This window comes from Mobula birostris, chromosome 7 (genome assembly GCF_030028105.1).
Source record: "Mobula birostris isolate sMobBir1 chromosome 7, sMobBir1.hap1, whole genome shotgun sequence".
NCBI lineage: Eukaryota > Metazoa > Chordata > Chondrichthyes > Myliobatiformes > Myliobatidae > Mobula > Mobula birostris.
The window spans coordinates 30896914-30920644 of NC_092376.1; the positions used below are offsets into that span (position 1 = coordinate 30896914).

Sequence of the window (23731 nt, forward strand, 5' to 3'; positions counted from 1 at the left end):
TTGATCCAGAATGCCGGCAGAGATGTTATGTCAAACATACTTTTCAGCCCACTGTCATTTGCAAGCTCGAGGAGTTGATCTTTTTCCCACGCTGACATGGATGATTCACCGGGGACATTCACAAATGGGTCATGGACCCATTCCTTTGCACGTCTTGGGTCACTGATGACCTCGCGTGCGTTCAAATTCAACAGTGCGTGACAGAGAATGAGGAAAGGTGCAGCTGACTCATATTGTTTCCTTGTGGCCCGGTGGTTGGGGACCACGCTTAGCATGAAGAGAGACCAATCAGGATGCTCGCTCTCCCTCTCCCTCTCAAAAAAATCTATTTCCGGGATATTGTATATAATTTCCAGGCGTCAGGGAGCCACTATCGATATGCGGGAGACTCTCAGAACTTCTGGGAGAGGTGGGATGTCTGCAATGGGCCAAGTAGCTTCCTCTGGTGTCACTGTAAATATAAGATGAAATAATTTGGAATTATTATCAATTACAATTGAAAATAGGAGTAGGTTTTTCAACCTGTAGAATATAAAAGACCCCATATGATCACATCTGGAAAATTGTATGTGGGTTGGGCCTACCTCCCTAAAAATAGAGTACACTTATGATAAAGGAAATACAACATAAATTTACTTGTTTGATTTCTGTCACTGATTCCACATATGGGACAGTAATTTATTTTGTCTGTATAATTTTATTTTGTCTTTGTAATTTTTTTTCCAGTTGTAACAACTATCTTTGTTGTGGGTTGCATAAAAATAGATTATCCTTTACTGATACCAAAGTGATGTCAATTCTGATGATAGCTTGACGTAAATTCTTCTTGACCTATCTAGTGGTACAGTGGCTGTGCAAGAGTTTAGTTCTCAGTGATTCAGAGGTCTGGACCAATACCAAGATGTGAATTTGGATCCCACCAAGGCAGCAATGGTGGAACTTAAATGCAGAATAATCTAGAATTGGGAAAAATAATTAGATGACCATAAAACTACTGAATTGTGGTCAGGAGAGGGAATCTAGGCACTAAATTTAGACACATGGATATCTGTCCCAGGCTGGTCAACCTTGTAGAAAGTTCTTTGTGTATGTCCTTTATGTGACCTCAAACCTACTTCCCATGTGCTTGCCTCTCAAACATCCTATGAAAATGCTTGGTAAGCAATTCATTGCATCATTGCTGCTATATTTAAAAAAAGAATGAATAAAACTGGATGGACCTGTTGGTTAATTCCAGCCCAGTGAACTTAGCAAAGTTCTACAGACTAGTGAAGCAACAGTCTAACATAGTTATACTTATACAGTTATAACTTATCAACTATGTGCCAGACTCCTCAAAGAAAATCTCTTGGTACAGACTGACCTAATGTCAGGACAGACATATGGATAGTAGCACAGCGCAATACTGGTGGCTAGGTGTAACCTCACTAAGTTACACATCATTCTGACCTGAAAATATATCTTCTGCCTATCCAACAGTACTGTGGAATACCATCACCTGAAAGACCACAACAACCAAGAAGTTATTTCGCTATCACCTTCTTAAGGCTATTCAGGATTGGCAATAATTGTTTTTCTAGACAACAATTGCCCACAACCCAAACATTATATGCACTTAGAAAATTGGTGATGCTGTGTTTTTAAATTTTTCAAAATTAATACTCATCTTTCTAAACAAATATTGCAATTAATAGTTCATCCTTACTGCTCAAAAACATTTTGTACCAAGATCAATCAAGTACATTGTAGACTTCAGTAATTGGCTTGTGCAATAATATGATTCATGAAGAGCAACAAGCCGTGATTTTCAACAGTGAAGTGACTGAGGCAGGTTGAAAGGAGCTTCTTCAGTAACCCATAAAGAGAAATTATAGACTCCAGCAAAGGTCGAGTACTCAATGATTGATGAAGGAATGGTTCACACAGAAGCCATATTTTCATTTTCTGTTTATGTCAATGCAGCTGGTTAAACAGGGCTTTGCCCAAATGCTACCTCATTGGCAGGAAGCTAAGAATCCTAATTTGTTAATCCAAGTGTCCATTTTTAAAAACTATTATATTAGATTAGATTAGATTAGATTATGAGGACACTCAGTCCTTGTTTATTGTCATTTAGAAATGCATGCATTAAGAAATGATACAATGTTCTTCCAGTGGACACGTGGCCAAGTGGTTAAGGCATTGGACTAGCTACCTGAAGGTCGTGAGTTTGAACCCCAGCCGAGGGGAATGTGTTGTGTCCTTGTGCAAGGCACTTAATCACACATTGCTCTGCGATGACACTGGTGCCAAGCTGTATGGGTCCTAATGCCCTTCCCTTGGACAACATTGGTGTCATGGAGAGGGGAGACTTGCAGCATGGGCAACTGCTGGTCTTCCATACAACCTTGCCCAGGCCTGCACCCTGGAGAGTGAAGACTTTCCAGGCGCAGATCCATGGTCTCGCAAGACTAACGAATGCCTTTATTATGATATCACAGAAACACAGGACAGACCAAGACTAAAACTGACAAAAACCACATAATTATAACATATAGTTACAACAGTGCGAAGCAATAGCGTAATTTGATAAAGAGCAGACGGTAAAAAAAAATGTATTTTGAAGGTTCAAGCCACAGACTTTTGTTGGATATTCTTCATTTCATTAAACAGAATACTATTAGAGTACACAAAGCACTTGAAATGGTGTAAGTTGATGAAAATGTTTTGTGAAACTAGGATAAATTTCTAAACCATTCTATAAAAATGCCATATTTATATCTAGTATTAGATTGGTAACCTTTCTTTTAAGTCAATTAACAATTATTAAAGAACTTTAAAATCACTTAAGCTTTATACTTCTGACTATGAAGCTAAGCACAGCTCCAATTCCATACTTAAGTTTGCTAATGACACCACTGTCGATGGCTGAATCAAAGGTGATGACGAATCAGCATGTAGGAGGGAGATCGGAAATCTGGCTGAATGGTGCCACAACAATAAATTCTCACTCAATATCAGCAAGACCTAGGAGATGTTTATTGACTTCAGGAGGAGGAAACCAGAGGTCTATGAGCCAGTTCTCATTGAGGGTCAAAGGTGGAGAGGGTCAGCAACTTTAAATTCCTTGGTGTTATTATTTCAGATCTGTCCTGGGTCCAACATGTAAGTACTTCATTAGAAGTTTGGCAAAGATTCGACATGTCATTTAAAACTTTGGCAGACTTCTATAGATGTGCGGTGGAGAGTATTTTGACTGGTTGCATCATGGCCTGCTGTGGAAACACCAATGCTCTTGAGTGGAAAAAGCTACAAAATGTAGTGGATACAGCCCAGTCCCTTACAGAAAAGCCCTCCCCATTAGTTGACATTGACATGGAGCACTTACAGAAAAGCCCTCCCCATTAGTTGACATTGACATGGAGCACTGTTGCAGGAGAGCAGCATCCATCATCAAGGACCCACACCATCCAGGCCATGCTTCTTGCTGCTGCCACCAGGAAGAAGGTACAAGAGCCTCAAGACCCGACTGCCAGGTTCAAGAACAGTTATTACACCTCAACCATGAGATTTTTGAATCAAAGGGGATAACTTCACTCGTCCCATTACTGAACTATTCCCACAGTCTATGGACTCACTGTCAAGGACTCTCTATCTTATGTTCTCAATACTTATTTATGTATTGTTTGTTTGTTTATTTATTTAATTATCATCATCATCATCTCTTTTTTTGAATTTGCAGTTTATTGTCTTTGCATGTTGGTTGTTTGTCCATTCATTTGTGTGTAGTTTTTCATTGATTCATTTGTATTTCTTGTATTTACTGAGAATGGCTGCATGAAAATTAATCTCAGGGTTGTATATGGTGATATATATGTACTTCGATAATAAATTTACTCTGAACTTTGAGTTTAATTTTTCATCCCACCTCAAACTGATAAACTTTAACTTAATTCTAAATAATTAAAAGGGATTCAGTTCAAAAATATCCAGTGGAGTGATATTTCTTATGTTTATTCATTTTTCTGCACTCTGCACTTTTGGCTTTTATTTCAGATTTCCAGCATCTGTATTTAAAAAAATTATTGCAAAAGATGTTAGTGATTCAACTGAACAATGGTGAGCTCTTTGATATTTTCCATCAATCAAAGCTATGTAGATTATTTCCAAACAATTCTTTATTTTGTATTTTATCCATAATAACAGAAAATGTTTTAATTTTAAATTGACTAAGGTGTGATTACTCCTAAGAGAGATTATCTGTATATTGGTAGATGATTATGTATTCCACCGATTACCTAGCAATACCTAATTGTATATGGTTGAATATACTGTATATGCAAAGTTATGTGTATGAACTGAATAATTATTTCTATAGATCCACAATCCCAAAATAAGCAAAGGGTATTGTGACAGCAGTCTTAAACAGCAGAAGCAACCAAAGCTACTATGATTTCTTTGTTTATTTTACAAGTTTGATATAATTACTGACAATCAATTTTGAGTGTTGTGAACAGTTATTCAAGATGCATTGATTGCATTCAGAACAAAAATGCAAAAATTCATTAGATTTCCTGCTGGGTTGCAAGCTGCCCATATATATTACTGACAAGTGATAAAATTAATGGATGACACAGTAGCATAGCACTGGAATTTAGAAGTATGAGAGGGGATCTCATTGAAACATTTCAAATGTTGAAAGGCCTGGACCGAGTAGATGTTGGTAAAGTCTAGGACAAGGCAGCACAGCCTCAGGATAGAGGGGCATCCATTCAAAACAGAATGCGGAGAAATTTCTTTAGCCAGAGGGTGGTGAAATTGTGGAATTTGTTGCCACATGCAGCGGTGGAGGCCAGGTCATTAGGTGTATTTAAGGCAGAGATTGGACATGGCATCAAAGGTTATGGGGAGAAGGCCAGGAAGTGGGATTGAGGAGGAGGGAAAAAAGGATCAGCCATGATTGAATGGCGGAACAGACTCAATGGGCCAAATGGAACAACACCTTATATTCCGTCTGGGTAGCCTCCAACCTGATGGCATGAACATTGACTTCTCTAACTTCTGCTAATGCCCCACCTCCCCCTCGTACCCCATCCGTTATTTATATACACACACACTCTTTCTCTTACTCTCCTTTTTCTCCCTCTGTCCCTCTGACTATACCCCTTGCCCATCCTCTGGGTTTTTCCTCCCCTCCCCCTTTTCCTTCTCCCTGGGTCTCCTGTCCCATGATCCTCTCATATCCCCTTTGCCAATCAACTGTCCAGCTCTTGGCTCTATCGCTCCCCCTCCTGTCTTCTATCATTTTGGATCTCCCCCTCCCTCTCCCACTTTCAAATCTCTTACCAGCTCTTCCTTCAGTTAGTCCTGACGAAGGGTCTCGGCCTGAAACGTCGACTGTACCTCTTCCTAGAGATGCTGCCTGACCTGCTGCGTTCACCAGCAACTTTGATGTATATAGCTCTTGTGATACATGGCTATGTTGTCACACAAAGTTTCCTGGTCTTTGGCGAAGAGCCAAACTGCTCTTTGTATTTTCATCCTCCTACCTTGTTGAAAGAAGCTTCAGTGCAGTGAATCACATATTCGCAAAAAACAGAAACCACTTGGACATTGTTACACATGGGGACTTGAGGCTTTTGCTATCACAACTTGAATCAGATACGTCAATTCTTGTTAAAAACCATCAAGTGAAAGGATCATGATTATATCGAAGCTGCTGTACAGCACACAGGTACTCTGTAAGCTAGGTTTAAAGACAAATAAAAATTTAAAGTAGAATTATTTTTCTCATGTTAGCATATGGTAGACATATTTTTACACTATGGAGCGCCAGAAAGTATATTGTGCCTAAGAGGGGCATTGTCAAGTTTGAAGGTGCTTTGGGGCAGGTGGGGTTGGGGGGGGAGGTTGGGCTGAAAAAAGTTGGGAAAAACTGCACTAGACCTATAGTTCTCCACTATTTCCACAAAATTTTTTTTATTGTGTTTGTTTGTCCATGAAATATTTGTTTAATTTGTTGGTTATCTTTTTTGCCTGATATAATTTTTCTTATCTCAGTTTATAAAATGCTTATATTCAAAGGATATACTGTATAAATACAGTGCATTCCGGTTAATTGGGACACATTGAGACCAGTACATCTTAGCCCAATTAAATGGCTGCCCTAATTAGCTGGAGTTTCATGGAAGTTGTTAAAAAGGTATAAAAAACTACCATTTAACTGAGTAACAAATTATGTATTTAAATGAAATACAGAACAAAGAACTTTATCAGTGTCACCGTAGTCCTATAAAACAGTGTGTCAGTTCCTAATAGTTATTGATGGTGGAATTCATGCTGCTGTGTTAGGGGGTCCAGAGGTCCAGGGAAGGGTTAGCACCTCTGGTGAAGGGGCTTATCATGTCTATTCTGCAGCTGCTCGCTCAACTTTGGTCCCCCACCAGACACACAGCTCTCACTTGTGGCTTCAAGTAGCTGTTTGCATGCAACAGTGGCCATACCCTGGTACACCATTTTGACAGGCCAGTTCAAAAACCAAAGCATTTAAAACAAAGATTTAAAAAAATGTATGTTTTTAAAACATGCATGTAAACTAAAACTTAGCCATAGTGATTTGTAAAATTTTGGGAAATTGCTACAACTTTGTGTTCTATACTTGCAAACAACTGTCGGCAAGTGTTTGTCATCCATGTTTCTAGCTTGCATACGGAAATCATGAACTTGCTGACAACAGTGAGAGAAATGTGGGCAATTAAGTGCTGAACTTCAAGCATTTCCCTCAACATGTAGGCCACTATATTCAAAGCATCTGTTATTTGCTGCTCAGTCAGTGGTTTTCATTTCACTTGCTTTAACAGTGTAAAAATCATAGGCTGATGAAAACAATTAGTCAAAGCACAATATGAAAGTTTAGATACTAAGTACATGTACATTTAGTGTTATTAACGCAGGAAGTAAAGCAAACCAATACTGTAGGTACTAACTGCAACAATTTTCTGCATATTGGATTTCCTCAATTGCAGGATGTTGTGGGCTATTTGCATTTTCAAGTATGGAAAGCCTACTTTCCTCTTTTGTTTATGTTAGAACATAGAGCAGTACAGATAGTGTTAATCTAAGTGCATTCAAGTGTACATAATGTTTTCTAAAATTTGTTAATTTCAGTTCTTATTTCTCTTTGTAAATCTTCCAGATCAGTTTTGGACCAAGATATTCTGCTAAAAGGATAATAATAATACTAATGATATCATTCATCAAAAGCTTGCTTTAAAATACAAACTCATAAAAGAAATCGTACCTTGCTATAAATACAAGCCTGATCCAGCTTTAGGGTCAGAGTCCCCACAAATTGTATTACGACCGATCTGTTATTGCAGATAGGGCAAACTATAATAACGGTCTGGATATAAAACAATACAGAATAAACAAGCAAGGATAACTTACGTAACGGATATAGCTGTTCCAAACACACATAACTTACAGAAATCAGTAAGTGACAAACACCAGAAATATGCTGAATTAGAAGAGGAAATTGAAAGACTTTGGAACATGAACATACATTGTCCTGATAGTAAAATCTACAACTGGTATCACACCAAAGGCACTACACAATAGTATTAAACAATTAGGGCTACATAGCAATACTTATGTAAACTTTCAGAAAGCCACAATACTAAACACCACTAGAATTGTCTGAAAGTTCCTAGCAATTGAGAAATGAGTGTGCTTGGCTATGCCCGTACCTTAGGTTTTACCAGCTTGAGATGAGAAAAAAAAATAACAATAATAACTATAATATGAATAATTATTATTATATCATTATTCTCACATATTATTGGCCTATGGCAGTAACGTAAGTGTATCTCATGTTGCATAGTATTTTATGTTTTTTACATTCTGTAGCAAAATGCATCATTAATTGCATAATTTGTGATTATTTGCAGCAATTGTTATCATGCTGTGCTTCGATAAATAGGAAATGAGAGATAAATTTGTATTTATGCACTAATATTAATGCAAATGAGGAAATGGTCTTCAATCATGAGTATGAGAAAAATAAGGAAAACAGCTGAAGGTTTGCTCAAGAAGCTTAACACGAGATTATGAAGAGCAAAACATGACAAAGCAGGAAGCAAACCACAATGTCCCATGAGAAACCAATGAACATTTAGGCAAAGGAGTGCACTGAGTTGGCTGAGTGCCATATGGGAGCTGGAAATGAAGGAGATAAAAAATATAGCTATGGGGATAGCTGCATGCCACAGGAATTTAAGTCTGACCACTTGCAGAATGACACCTTGAACAGATGCCTAGAGTACATTTATATGCCTGTTGAGTTTTGGGATGGCTTGTACTTCTGTTCCTCATTTTTCTCCACCCTGTGCAACCACAGGATGGATTGACGTAAAATCTGAGGACTACGAAGACAGCACAATGGTGGATAAAAGGACAGCTGAGGCTGGCAAGAACTGGAATGTGTGCAGAAATTTGAGTGAGGTCTGTCATTGCAGCAAAGTTTTACAGGGGTTTAATATTTTTAAAAGTGATATCCAAGTACCTTAGGAAGCATTGGATACATTGGGTTTGTAAGAATTGTGACTGGGGGCCAACGTAGCAAATAATCTGACATCAGAGCTATAATGAAATGGAGAAAGGGAGTCATTCATGATGTGACAAATTACATTGTACCAATTGGATAGACTTGAGTGAAGAAGAAGTGAAAAATGAATGCTCCTACATCAATCTGCAAGAAACATGAAAATACTTGAAATAAACAACATAAAAATACTTGAAATAAAGTTTATATCTTGATATACAGTAGTGTACTACTGCTCTTTGTAAACATGGTGACCTCTGTAATGTTGCTTACTTGTAACTTTTTAATTAATGGTGGTTTTTCTCATCCCCTCAGGTTTCTCTCATTCAGCATTCACATTCGGAATAGAAAGTCACATAAGTCAGTCAAACATCAATGGGACACTAGTGCCACCTGCAGCACTGATCTCTATCCTTCAGAAGGGTTTGCAGTATGTCGAGGCAGAGATCAGCATCAATGAGGTGATTTGATAAACAATGTATATAACTTGCATCTCTGTTAATTTTTGTTACTTCTATTTGGTTGTATGCTCAAATAGAAAGAGCTTGAAGGAGATTGAGTGAATTTCTCAGATGTTAATTGTGTTGAATAATAGTTTCACTAAAGCATGCCAGAAACATCTCAAAACCTTTGGTATTTCTTAACACATTGAGGGCTTTTACAGTTCTGGTTATGCTTTTGGAAGTAGATATAAAACTCTAAGTGAACACCAGGAGCAGCCTTATTATCTACCTAAACTCTCATCCAGCTGTGGCAGTAAATTAAATATTCCACTTGCCTTGAGAATTATAATAATAACAGCATTGTGCATTCCATAGTAATATATAGCATTCTATTCTATATTAATAACCCAATAAAAATCTGTCTGTTGCTCACTTTCAAATATGTTTCTGATTGAAAAATCCTTGACAGTGTATATAACAAATGGTACATTCAGGTGATGTCCCAACATTACTATTCATGATTTGTACTTAAGTCAGGATCCAATGACAGCTAATGCATTCCTAGTAATATTGCTGGAATAATTAAGCCAGAGTATGAACTGTAAACCTTTTACTGTTAGCTTTGTATACAGGAAATAATACAGCCCGTCCACCCGGCATTCCGAGTTTCCCTAAACAAAGGCTATTTTCACTTTGAAGAGCTTTCTAAATCAATATCAAACACAGTATTTGGAAAATATGTAACTGTACCATAAACAAGAAGTAAATCTTTTTTCTAAAACAACAATGATATCCTTAAACTCAAACAAAAATACAAGAGTTTTTGACTGTCCTAGGTATTATCTTCAAAAAGTTGTACATGGGCTGTGGAACTGCATGAATTTAATTGAACAGCTCCCCAATTGAAAGAATTTTAGCATAGTCAAGACAGTGAACTAAAAGAAATAATTGCTGTTACCGATATGTAACTACGTTAACTTGTGAGATTTCACAGACATAGGGATGTAAAATGCATTCAAAACCTCACCATTTAAAATGGTGAATCCACTTGAGTATTATGGTAGAGGGAGGGTTTTCTTTGCATGAAGAGTAAAACTTTGGACAAAGGTAGATGTTGATATATTTATATTGTTTCCCTTTTTATGTTATTTATATTTTAATGTAATGTTTTAATTATTACTCTGAATGGGGTCTGCGTCTCTCAGCATGTTCCAGTTAGAGAAACTCCGTAGAACAAATACAAAGCTTTCTATGGGTCAATAACTTAAGTGGATGGTTTACCACTGATCACAGATTCTTGGCCATTGTTTTCCATGCTTTTCATCCATTTCAGCTGAAAAGTACTGGTCCAAGATGTGTTTAGCTAGCTTCACTGTGTCAAAACAAAGCGAAAATTTGACATTGCATAACCTAGCCAAAATGAACCTGAAGCAGGTCTTCATTTTTTAACAAATCAACAACCTTAATATCTAATAATAGTAACTTAAGAATTTTTTTTTACACAAAGGTGCTCTAAATGCACAACTAAAACAAATCTAAACATTTTAGTATGCAAGTACTTAGTATGCAGTGTCCATTTCCTTGTGAAGAGCTCAGCAACTTTTAGAAAACTCATGTGCATTCATTTTGATCAAGCAGCTATTTCAATCCTACTGCTTCACTGTGGTGTGCAATTTGGATTATTGTAATCCTGCATTAACAATCACCATACTGATGTGCAAATAGCTATGTGATCTGCAAAACAAACTCTTGCCTGTGTCTGTTCATCCAATTAAGCACTTTTTTTTCTAGGTGAGAACATTATTTAGAAAAATGTGGCAGTCTAAACATAACTGTTGAAATGTGCTTTGCACTATCAATTTTGGTAAATGAACGGGAATAGAATTACATCATAGCACTTGAATTCAATTAAGACATGCCTGGAGTAAGCAGAAGTTGTAAGTAAGATTGGTGGTCAACTAAATTATTCAGAGCAGTGCAAGTTTTTGGATCAGATAGCATCAATTTTATACCTGTAGTAGCTCAATGCTATATTTAAACTTTACAAAATGTTGCATATACTGTTGTTTATTCCTCCACTTAAGCAGCTATCTCTACATTAATTGCAAACTTTAAGTGTGCATTGACTGTCTATAAGTCATTTATGTATGGGATGTGTTCATCTTTTTGTTCTAACTTTAACCCTTTCTTGAAGTTTGGCACTTCATTGCCCCTGATTCCCTCATTCAAAATACAAATCTTATGTATTAGTCCACTATTAACATTGTGCTGGATTGATACTGACTACCTGGCCTAGCAAGTGGAAAAGTGAACAGGATACATGCCGCTGCTTTGTCAACATTGTATATTTTAGAACTTGGAACAGTACAACACAGAATCAGGTCTTCTGCCCATGGTGTTATGCCCAACTAATTAAGTTAATGACACTTAAACCCTTCTGGTTGCATGTCATCCATTCTCTGCAGATCTGTGTGTCTTTCTAAGAGCCTCTTAAATGCATCTGTTGTATCTGCTTTCACCCAAGGCAGCATATTCCTTGCACCCACCACTCTGTGTCAAAACATCTGCTTTGCACATCTCCTTTGAGCTATTCCCCTCTGACCTTACATGCATGCTCTCTACTATTAGATATTTCGACCCTGGGAAAAAGATTTTGGCAGTCTAGTCTCCCTTTGCTTCTCCTAATTTTATAAGCTACTGGTAGATTTTCACTCAGCCTCTGCTACTCCAGAGAAAACAATCCAAGTTTGTCCAACCTCTTTCTTGGCCCTCTGATTCAGGCTGCATCCTTGTAAACTTCTTTTGCCCCCTCTCTATAGCCTCTGCATCCTTCCTATAATGGGCTAACCAAAACTAAATGCAGTACTCGAGATGTGGCCTAACTGAAGTTCTATAAAGCTGCAATATAAATTTCTGACTCTTGAACTCAGTACCTCGAGTAATAAATGCAGGCATGACATATGCCTTCTTTACCACTTTATCAACAGGCATGTCCACTTCAGAGATCAGCAGACTTGAACCCCATGATCCCTCTGTACATCAATGTTGTTAAGGGTCTTGCCATTAACTGCGTACTTTCCCTTTACTTTTAATCTCTCAATATACAGCACCTCACACTTTTCCTGTTTAAATTCCATCTGGTATTTCTCCATCCACACCTGTAACTGATCTATACCCTATCCACAACACCACCAATCTTCATCCAAACTCCAAATTTAATGACCCCATATTTCAGATTTTCATACAATATATATAAGCAACAGCAGAGGTCCTAGTACACTAATCACAAAAACTTCAGCTGTAGTTATTTTACAAAATGTGGACTTGAAAATATTGTCCTAGATGTTGTGGTTGTAAGAATAGCAAATCTTTCGTCTGTTCCATTTTCATGAAACCGATGCAACTTTATATGCATATATAAATCCTAAACATGCTGTTAGTGAAACTACTCCTCCAATAATTACATTGTTTGGCAGCCTTCTGGATATCAATTAATTGAGGAAAAGAATTATATATTTACAAACTAATTTCAATGTAAAATACCCTGAAAATGTTTTAATTGTGGAAGATTAAGATTGTTTTTAATGGAATACATTGCCACATCTTTGCCTACCAATTTCTGTGACCCTTTAAAAGAAAAACAATGTGGATTATTTTTCCTTCAAGTAAATGTATTGCATTTAAATTGATCTTTTTAAAAATGTTGCTAATATTTCAGCTCTTGAATGTTTATCGTAATATACTCTATTGTCTTTGAATGCTTCAGTGATGACAACACAGCTGCAGCATTTTAGGCATCCATTGAGCCTGAATGTCAGCAAAGATAAGGCTATGCTACAGGGACCACTAGATTGTTTCAATCTAGGTTTCTTCAAGGTTAACATAAAACATTAGCCACTTTGCCACTAAACGCAAAATTGTAGACAAATGTTGTCTTTGTAGTTAGTTCTTTTCTGCAAGAACTAAGGTTCCAGTGTGCTCATATATAGGTTTAGATTTCAAGCTCAAGCATAGAATTTTGGGCAGCAGGCGGAATGAACCACCTGTTCCTTCATGTTGGCAGCTATATCCATAATCCAGAGAATGTTCTGATTGCCATGCCAACAACCAGTTGCATGCAGGTAATAGTCATCATGCTACCAAAGCTGGTCCTAGGGTGATGTGAAATCAGCTGAAGGCTGTAGGCCAGGTAATGGGGTGAGGATATTCAAAGTTCACAAGCTCCTATAAATACTGATGGTGGTATGCAGACAAGGCAGTGATTAATGTTGTATTGCCTCTGCTGTTCCATTTTTGCTGAGTCATAAAATTGGCCTTCATGTGAAGTGGATTATTTAATGACACAATGGCAGTTCTTTTGTCTATATTTTATCTTTTGATCAGGCAACTGGAGATTGGTCAGAAAATTCACTGAGGTCTGAATATTTGTAGCAATTAAACTTTAAAATTCAGATGCTTACAGGCTTTGTATCCCTGAGTGAGCTAAAATGCATTTTCATCACTTAGTCTAAAACTGCTTCCAGTCCTCTCATAATTAACTACTAAGGCTCGATTATGAAAGAGCAAATAAGGCTCCCTGATGGCTCAGGGAATTTATCTAATGAGTATTTAAACAGGATTGATTTCTGCTCTGAGCTGTGTGAACTTATCTTAGCCAAGTCAGTGAGAAGTGAGGCATCACGATTGGCATGGGGTTCCTAGTGTAGTGAGCAAAAGCCTTGCTTCAGGAACTGGTGTTTGTGTACATTGGACTTGTTATATGATGCCCTTTTCGTGAACAATTTCAGTTAAGGTGCTCCTGGCATACAGGAGGTTACTGTCACTCAAGGTCCGAAACTCATCAAAGTGTATTTATTTCTTTCAGGAATTAACCTAAAATAAAAATGATTAAAGAAGAAATAAGTAAAAAAGTTCTCGGAACTGAAGGACCAAAGCATATATTTATGGTTGATGTTGCAGCACATTAGACTTTAAGGGGTTGTAAGTGCATTCAGTTATTGCCCTGCTGGAAATGTTGCATTTTCCAAGACATATCATCTTACTTACTAAATGCAGCAAATTAAGGCACTAATCATTACACAAATGCAGAGATCATAGCTTGGCACCTATATAACCAGGAAATAAGATACTTGACCTCTAAGTCCCTGGGAATTATGTAAGTCGATTGCAAGATGACAACCATTGTACTACAAAACAGGAAGGGATGATTTATATGAAGCCTTAAGCAATTGTGATAATGCTGACTGTGGCCAAAATTCTGAAGATTTAGAGAAAGGTCTCAGATGTGGCTGAACTGAAGCAAAATACAATTTGCAGTGCTGCAAATTTTCTAACACAAAACTGTGAAGCTGCTTGTTCTGTCACCGGTAAAATGAATCCAGTACAAACCCACCTGATGATGCAAGACCAAATGCAAGAGGATTTATTCATTGTTAGGATGGAGCTGGTTGTGGTGTGGTTAAAGGAAGAGAATCCAGACATCCCACCCTGCAAAAAGTCATTTCAGGGAGGTAGCACCATCAATTTGCGGGAGACTCCCGGAAGTTCCGGGAGAGGTGGGATGTCTGCAATAGAGTAGCTCCTGAGCAGCTAGCCAGCTAGTTTAAATAACGTTAGCTATGCTAATGAACGAATGACACCTGTTAAACTCACCTCAACATGTCTTTTACAGTCTTAACCCATCATGGGCAATAGAAGAGTCACTGTTGCAAACAGTGCAGCAAGCAACACTATCATTATTTTTGACCCCTATTAGGCAGGGGTACACTTTAGTGTAGTCTGGGGTGACGTATGTTTTATATATATTTTTTGGAACACGCTGCCATGGCGCACTCTCTCTTGCTCTCTCTCGCTCGCTTGCTCACGCTCGCTCTCACTCTCTCTCTCTCTCGCTCTCTCACACTCTCTCTCTCTCTCTCTCGCTCGCTAGCTCTCAAAAAAATTGATTTCCAGGACATTGTATATAATTTGCAGGCATAAGGAAGCCACTATTAATATGAAGGAGACTCCCGGAACTTCCAGGAGAGGTGGAATGTCTGAGAATCTAGTCATACTGAATATTTAAATGTTCACTTTTTAACATTGTATAAGATTTGAATTTTATGTGGGTGTTCAATTTTGTGATCTTTTTACACTTGCAGAATTCGTAGAATTTTTCTATAAAGTATCAAGGGGTATGGATGGAGATCAGGAATACGATATTGTGACCAATTATCAGCCATGATTATATTGAACGTCGGGGAAGAGGCAACAAGCCAAATGGCTTATGCGTTCTATTTTGATTCTCATTTTCAGTATTATCATTTGAATTTTGTCTTGGAAAGGTAACAGAAGTTAGGAAAGTAAGAAAGTGTTGGAAACACTCAGTCTTTTCAAAAGAGAAAAAACTGGGTTAATGTTGAAGCCAGATAAGCTTATAACCAGTTATAAACCTGTTATTATTCTGAACTGTTTGTATCAGAACTGGCCAGTTGTACTGTAAGGATATGCATCTTTAATATAATTCAGCTTTTCTTTCTCTAGACACATACTGGCAACTTCACTGTGAAGCATGTTTTATTCTTCTTTGTCATCATTGTGGAACAACTTTACGTACAAAGCTGCACTGTAACATTACAATGTGTACACTACCCTTGTAAAGTCAAAATAACAAGTATTTCCTTGGCCTCTCTCCTAAGTATTTAGTGTAGCAATATGTGTATATTGTACTTATCTTCCAAAATTTGATTCTATAACTATAGTGGGAGTGAAACCCAATGCAGAGTCTCCGCTATATCAGCTCAAACAATCCTATAAGAACCAATTTGTACCCCAGTTTGTGATATTCATATTTCACTTAAAAATCAATGCAAAATGCACATTAACAGTGCATTTGTTTCCTGACTGCATTTATTGTTTTAATCTTTATATTAACTCTGTTATGGGGGATTTCAACATGCAGGTAGACTGGGAAAATCAGGTTGGTACTGGTCCTCAAGAAAGGGATTTTGTGGAGTGCCTCCAAGATGGATTCTTAGAGCAGCTTGTACTGGAGTCTACCAGGGAGAAGGCAATGCTGGATTTAGTGTTGTGTAATGAACCGGATTTGATAAGGTAACTCGAGGTAAAGGAGCCATTAGGAGGTAGTGACCATAATATGATAAGTTTTTATCTACAATTTGAGAGGGAGAAGGGAAAATCGGAAGTGTTAGTATTACAGTTGAACAAAGGGGACTATGGAGCCATGAGGGAGGAGCTGGCCAAAGTTGACTGGAAAGATACCCTAGCAGGGATGACAGTGGAACAACAATGGCAGGTATTTCTGGGAATAATACAGAAGGTGCAGGATCAGTTCATTACAAAGAGGAAGAAAGATTCTAAGGGGAGTAAGGGGCGGCCGTGGCTGACAAGTGAAGTCAAGGGTGGTGTAAAAATAAAAGAGAAGAAGTATAACATAGCAAAGTTGAGCGGGAAGCCAGAGGATTGGGAAACTTTTAAAGAGCAACAGAGGATGACTAAAAAGGCAATACGGAGAGAAAAGATGAGATACGAAGGTAAGCTAGCCAAGAATATAAAGGAGGATAGTAAAAGCTTCTTTAGGTATGTGAAGAGGAAAAAATTAGTTAAGGCCAAAGTTGGGCCCTTGAAGACAGAAACGGGTGAATCTATTATGGGGAACAAGGAAATGGCAGACGAGTTGAACAGGTACTTTGGATCTGTCTTCACCAGGGAAGACACAATCTCCCAGATGTAACGAGGACCTAGAGTAACGGAGGAACTGAAGGAGATTCACATTAGGCAGAAAATGGTGTTGGATAGACTGATGGGACTGAAGGCTGATAAATCCCCAGCGCCTGATGGTCTGCACCGCAGGGTACTTAAGGAGGTGGCTCTAGAAATCGTAGACGCATTGGTAATCATTTTCAAATGTTCTATAGATTCAGGATCGGTTCCCGAGGACTGGAGGGTAGCTAATGTTATCCCACTTTTTAAGAAAGGAGGGAGAGAGAAAACAGGGAATAATAGACCAGTTAGTCTGACATCAGTGGTGGGGAATATTCTGGAGTCAATTATAAAAGATGAAATAGCGGCACATTTGGATAGCAGTAACAGGATTGGTCTGAGTCAGCATGGATTTATGAAGGGGAAATCATGCTTGACTATTCTTCTGGAATTTTTTGAGGGTGTAACTATGAAAATGGACAAGGGAGAGCCAGTGGATGTGGTGTACCTGGACTTTCAGAAAGCCTTTGATAAGGACACTAGGACATTAGTGGGCAGAAGTAGAGCACATGGTATTAGGGGTAGGGTACTGACATGGATAGAAAATTGGTTGGCAGACAGGAAACAACGAGCAGGGATTAACGAGTCCCTTTCAGAATGGCAGGCAGTGACTAATGGGGTACCACAAGGCTTGGTGCTGGGACCGCAGCTATTTACAATATACATTAATGATTTAGATGAAGGGATTAAAAGTAACATTAGCAAATTTGCAGATGACACAAAGCTGGGTGGCAGTGTGAAATGTGCGGAGGATGTTATGATAATGCAGGATGACTTGGACGGGTTGGGTGGTTGGGCAGATGCAGTTTAATGTGGATAAATGTGAGGTTATCCACTTTGGTGGCAAGAACAGGAAGGCTGATTACTATCTGAATGGTGTCAAGTTAGGAAAAGGGGAAATACAACGAGATCTAGGTGTCCTTGTTCATCAGTCACTGAAAGTAAGCATGCAGGTACAGCAGGCAGTGAAGAAAGCTAATGGCATATTGGCCTTCATAACAAGGAGAGTTGAGTATAGGAGCAAAGAGGTCCTTCTGCAGTTGTACAGGGCGCTGGTGAGACCACACCTGGAGTATTGTGAACAGTTTTGGTCTCCAAATTTGAGGAAGAACATACTTGCTATTGAGGGAGTGCAGCATAGGTTCACAAGGTTAATTCCTGGGATGGCGGGACTGTCACATGTTGAAAGATTGGAGCGACTGGGCTTGTATACACTGGAATTTAGAAGGATGAGAGGGGATCTGATTGAAACATATAAGATTATTAAGGGATTGGACACGCTAGAGGCAGGAAACATGTTCCCAATGTTGGGGGAGTCCCAGGACCAGAGGCCACAGTTTGAGAATGAGGGGTAGGCCATTTAGAACAGAGTTGAGGAAAAATTTTTTCACCCAGAGAGTTGTAGATCTGTGGAATGCTCTGCCTCAGAAGGCAATGGAGGCCAATTCTCTGGATGCTTTCAAGAAAGAGTTAGATAGAGCTCTTAATGATAGCGGAGTCAAGAGATATGGGGAGAAGGCAGGAACGGGGTACTGATTGTGGATGATCAGCCTTGATCACAGTGAATGGCAGTGCTGGCTTGAAGGGCCGAATGGCCTACTCCTGCACCTATTGTCTATTGTCTTGCATTATGCTTTACTAAAACATACAAGTTCTCACCCATTTTTATATTGAGGAGAAATCAGTGTAACTGATGTAGCTCACCACGAGTTGCTTTTTAAAGCGTTGCTTTCATGTTGCGTGCTTGCTAAGACAATTCAGATTTTCTCTTAACCTTATCAAGGATAAGAGTAATCATAGTTTTACTTGTTGCCTACTCCTCAAGGTACTAAGTAGTTCTTGGGTAATGCCGTTAAGATGGCTGTGAGAAGACAATATTTTGTCAAAGGGTGCATCACACCAGAGTCTGGTATTGTAACAAACATATTCTTCTCTGTGGAAAGACAATATCAGCAGGAGTTTTCCATGATTTTTCCCCCTTTCTAGGAATAAAGTTCAAGATTGTTGTCATCTGTCTGTGTATATATATACAGTGGCATGCAAAGGTTTGGGCACCCCGGTCAAAATTTCTGTTACTGTGAATAGTTAAGTGAGTAGAAGATGAACTAATCTCCAAAAGTCATAAAGTTAAAGATGAAACATTCTTTTCAACATTTTAAGCAAGATTAGTGTATTATTTTTGTTTTGTACAGTTGTAGAGTGAAAAAAAGGAAAGGAGCACCATGCAAAAGTTTGGGTACCCCAAGAGATTTGAGCTCTCAGGTAACTTTTACCAAGGTCTCAGACCTTAATTAGCTTGTTAGGGCTATGGCTTGTTCACAGTCATCGTTAGGAAAGGCCAGGTGATGCAAATTTCAAAGCTTTATAAATACCCTGACTTCTCAAATTTTGTCCCAACAATCAGCAGCCATGGGCTCCCCTAGGCAGCTGCCTAGCACTCTGAAAATTAAAATAAATGATGTCCACAAAGCAGGAGAAGGCTATAAGAAGATAGCAAAGTGTTTTCAGGTAGCCGTTTCCTCAGTTCGTAATGTAATTAAGAAATGGCAGTTAACGGGAATGGTGGAGGTCAAGTTGAGGTCTGGAAGACCAAGAAAACTTTCCGAGAGAACTGCTTGTAGGATTGCTAGAAAGGCAAATCAAAACCCCCGGTTGACTGCAAAAGACCTTCAGGAAGATTTAGCAGACTCTGGAGTGGTGGTGCACTGTTCCACTGTGCAGCGACACCTGCACAGATATGACCTTCATGGAAGAGTCATCAGAAGAAAACCTTTCCTGCGTCCTCACTAAGGAAAGGTTTTCTTCTGATGACTCTTCCATGAAGAGTCAGAAGTCTACAAAATTCAGCGTCAGAAGTTTGCAAAGGAACATCTAAACAAGCCTGATGCATTTTGGGAACAAGTCCTGTGGACTGATGAAGTTAAAATAGAACTTTTTGGCTGCAATGAGCAAAGGTATGTTTGGAGGAAAAAGGTTGCAGAATTTCATGAAAAGAACAACTCTCCAACTGTTAAACACGGGGGACAGTGTAATCGCGGGACCGTCGCAGCAGGAGGAGGAGTGAGGGGCTTGGGAGAGCGCTGAATGTTGGGAAGCAGCTGAGGAGCTGAGGTGAGTGTGCTTTAAAAGGAGCGTGGAGGGCAACTGAAGGGTTAAACAGAGTGTTGATTAGTTTATTAGAGGGAATGAGTACTTGAGATAATTGGCAGGGACACATAAAAGGAGGGGTAACTGAAGAGGAACGGCCAGCGAGGAGCGGCTCAGGGTAGGAGTGGAGCTTTGTGGCTTTGGCTCGAGAGGCTTCGGTGAGCTGAGGACGAGCTTGCTCCCAGTGAGGTAAGGCTGGGTAAGTTCCTTTAAATTAATTTAATTAACTTAAGAGTAGGTAATGGAGGCAGCAGTCAGGGCAGTTGAGTGCTCCATATGCAGCATGTGGGAAGTCAGGGACAGCACAATTGTCCCTGATGACTACACCTGTAAAAGGTGCTTCCAGCTGCCCCTCTTGACAAACCGAGTTAGGGAACTGGAGCTGGATGATCTTCGGATCGTTCGTGAGGCAGAGGCATAAATAGACAGGAGTTTCAGGGAGACAGTCACCCCCAAAAGTCAGGAGGCAGGTAGCTGGGTGACTGTCAGAAGAGGGAATAGACAGAAAGAGCAGAGCACCCCCGTGGCTGTTCCCATCAACAATAAGTATACCGTTTTGAATACTGTTGGCGGGGACGACCTACCAGGGACAAGTTGCAGTGGTCACATCTCTGGCACCGAGTCTGGACCCTCAGCTCAGAAAGGAAGGAGGGAAAAGAGGAGAGCAGTAGTGATAGGGGATTCGATAGTTAGTTAGGCAGATAAGAGGTTCTGTGGGAGAGATTGAGAATCCCAGATGATCTGTTGCCTCCCTGGTGCCAGGGTCCGCGATATCTCGGATCGAGTTCTCGGTATTCTCAGGAGGGAGTGTGAGCAGCCAAATGTCGTGGTCCATGTATGGACCAATGACGTGGATAGGAAGGAGGAGGAGGTCCTGCGAAGAGAGTTAGGGAGTTAAGTGCAAAGTTGAAGGATAGGACCTCCAGGGTTGCAATCTCAGGATTGCTACCCGTGCCATGTGCTAGTGAAGCTAGAAATAGGAAGATAATGCAGCTAAATATGTGGCTAAGGGGATAGTGTGGGAGGGAGAGCTTCATGTTTCTGGACAATTGGGCTTTGTCCCAGGGAAGATGGGACCTGTTCTGACGGGACAGCTTGCACTTGAACTGGAGGGGGACTAACATCCTTGTGGGTAGATTTGCAAGTGCTGCTCCGGGAGGTTTAAACTAGATTTGCAGGGGGAGGGGAACCAGAATGATAGAGCAGATAGTGTGGTGGAGGAGGATACAGGTCATGCGATGACTTCATGTATAGACAGAAATCAAAGATTTGTACGTGATAGAAATGTTCTCAGGTGCATCTATTTCAATGCAAGGAGTATTGTAGGTAAGGCAGATGAACTTAGGATGTGGATTGGCACATTATTGCTATTAGTGAGACTTGGTTGCAGGAGGGGCAGGACTGGCAGCTTAATGTTCCAGGGTTCTGTTGTTTCAGACATGATAGAGGGGGAGGGATGAAAGGGGGAGGAGTGGCATTACTAGTCAGGGAAGATATATTACAGCTGTGCGTAGACAGGACAGCCCGGAGGGCTTGTCTACAGAGGCCATATGAGTGGATCTGAGGAATGGGAAAGGTGTGACCACACTAATAGGGTTGTATTATAGACCGCCCAATAGTCAGAGAGAATTGGAGGAGCAAATCTGTAGAGAGATAGCAGACCGATGTAAGAAACAGGAAGTTGTAATAGTAGGGGATTTTAAATTTCCACATATTGACTGGGAATCCCACACTGTGCAAGGGCTAGATGGCTTGGAGTTTGTCAAATGTGTTCAGGAAAGTTTTCTAAATCAATATATATAGAGGTACCTACGAGAGAGGAAGCAATACTTGATCTCCTATTAGGGAACCAGACAGGTCAGGTGACAGAAGTACAGTATGTGTAAGCGAACACTTTGGGTCCAGTGACCATAATGTCATTAGTTTCAAGTTAATTATGGATAAGGATAGGTCTGGTCCTCAAGTTGAGGTTCTAAATTAGAGACGGGCCAATTTTGTGGAAATGAGAAAGGATCTAGGAAGAGTGGATTGGGATAAGTTGTTTTCTGGCAAGAATGTGTTCAATAAGTGGAAAACCTTCAAAAGCGAAATTTTGAGAGTGCAGAGTGTTCATGTTCCTGCTAGGATTAAAGGCAAAGTTAACAGGCATGGGGAACCTTGGTTTTCAAGGGATATTGGCGATCTGGTTAAGAAAAAGAGAGAGCTGTGCAGCAGGTATAGGCAACAAAGAACAAATGAGTTACTTGAAGAGTATAGAAAATGTAAGAAAATACTAAAGAAGGAAATCAGGAAGGCAAAAAAAAAAGACGTGAGGTTGCTTTGGCAGATAATGTGAAGGTAAACCCGAAGGGTTTTTACAAGGATATTAAGAGTAAAAGTATAGTAAGGGACAAAATTGGTCCCCTAGAAGATCAGAGTGGTCATCTACGTGTGGAGCCTCACGAGATGGGGGAGATCTTAAACAGTTTCTTTTTTGCATTAGTATTTCCTAAGGAAACTGGCATAGTGTATATGGAAGGAAGGGAAACAAACAGTAGTGTCATGGAACATATGGAGATTAAAGAGGAGGTGGCGCTTGCTGCCTTACAGCGAATAAAGGTAGATAAATCCCCCGGGCCTGACATAATATTTCCTCGGACCTTGAGAGAGACCAGTGTAGAAATTGCAGGGGCCCTGGCAGAAATATTTAAAATGTCCTTAGCCACAGGTGCGGTGCCGGAGAATTGGAGGGTAGCTCATGTTGTTCCGTTGTTTAAAAAAGGCTCCAAAAGTAAACCAGGTAATTACAGGCTGGTAAGCCTGACATCGGTAGTAGGTAAATTATTGGAAGGTGTTCTGAGAGATCGGATATACAAGTATTTGGACAGCCAAGGGCTGATTAAGGATAGTCAGCATGGCTTTGTGCATGGTAGATCGTGTTTAACGAATCTTGTAGAGTTTTTCGAGGGGGTTACCGAGAAAGTAGATGAAAGAAAGGCTGTGGATGTTGTCTGCATGGATGTTAGTAAGGCCTTTGACAAGGTCCCACATGGGAGGTTAGTTCAGAAGGTTCAGACACTAGGTATCCATGGAGAGGTTGTAAACTGGATTCAAAATTGGCTGTGTGGGAGAAGACAGAGAGTGGTAGTGGATGATTGCTTCTCAGACTGGAGGCCTGTGACTAGTGGTGTGCCTCAGAGATCTGTGCTGGAATCATTGTTGTTTGTTGTCTATATCAATGATCTAGATGATAATGTGGTAAATTGGATCAGCAAGTTTGCTGCTGACACTAAGATTGGAGGCATTGTGGACAGTGAGGAAGGCTTTTAAAGATTGCAGAGGGATCTGGACCAACTGGAAAAATGGGCCAGAAAATGGCAGATGGAATTTAATGCAGACAAGTGTGAGGTGTTGCATTTTGGAAGGACAAATCAAGGTAGGACATACACAGTAAATGGTAGGGCACTGAGGAGTGCGAAGGAACAAAGGGATCTGGGAGTTCAGATACATAATTCCCTGAAAGTGGCGTTGCAGGTCTTGATCTCCCTGTAAACTGGTCTGACTCATTTAATCAGTGGTTTGTATGCAGAGATTAGCAAAATGGATACGGTATGTGAACTGAGTATCCAAGGCAGAGACTGGGGGCAGCCTTGTAGGCTCCACAAACATTGGTATAGACCAGGTTTCATATATTCTCTCCTCTGGTTGCGAAATTGACATGCTGGTAGAACTTTGGCAGGACTGTTTTTAATTTGGCATGATTGAAGTCACCAACTGCAATAAAGAAACCATTGGGGTGAGTGGCCTCAAAGGTCACAGATTG

General features: G+C 39.7%; 1 protein-coding gene across 2 annotated transcripts in view; it reads left to right on the forward strand.

Annotated features, from left to right (window-relative positions):
* The window catches only part of LOC140200085 (F-box-like/WD repeat-containing protein TBL1X), a 385438-nt gene that overhangs the window by 318532 nt on the left and 43175 nt on the right, over positions 1-23731 (forward strand). The window contains exons 1-2 of one of the 2 annotated variants that reach the window (XM_072262831.1): positions 4038-4098; positions 8894-9039. In XM_072262831.1, coding sequence (XP_072118932.1) covers positions 4074-4098; positions 8894-9039 — 171 coding nt within the window. In that variant the 5' untranslated portion in view covers positions 4038-4073. Of the gene's footprint in view, positions 1-4037; positions 4099-8893; positions 9040-23731 lie in introns of those variants that run through there. The other variant, XM_072262830.1, reaches the window with a different exon arrangement.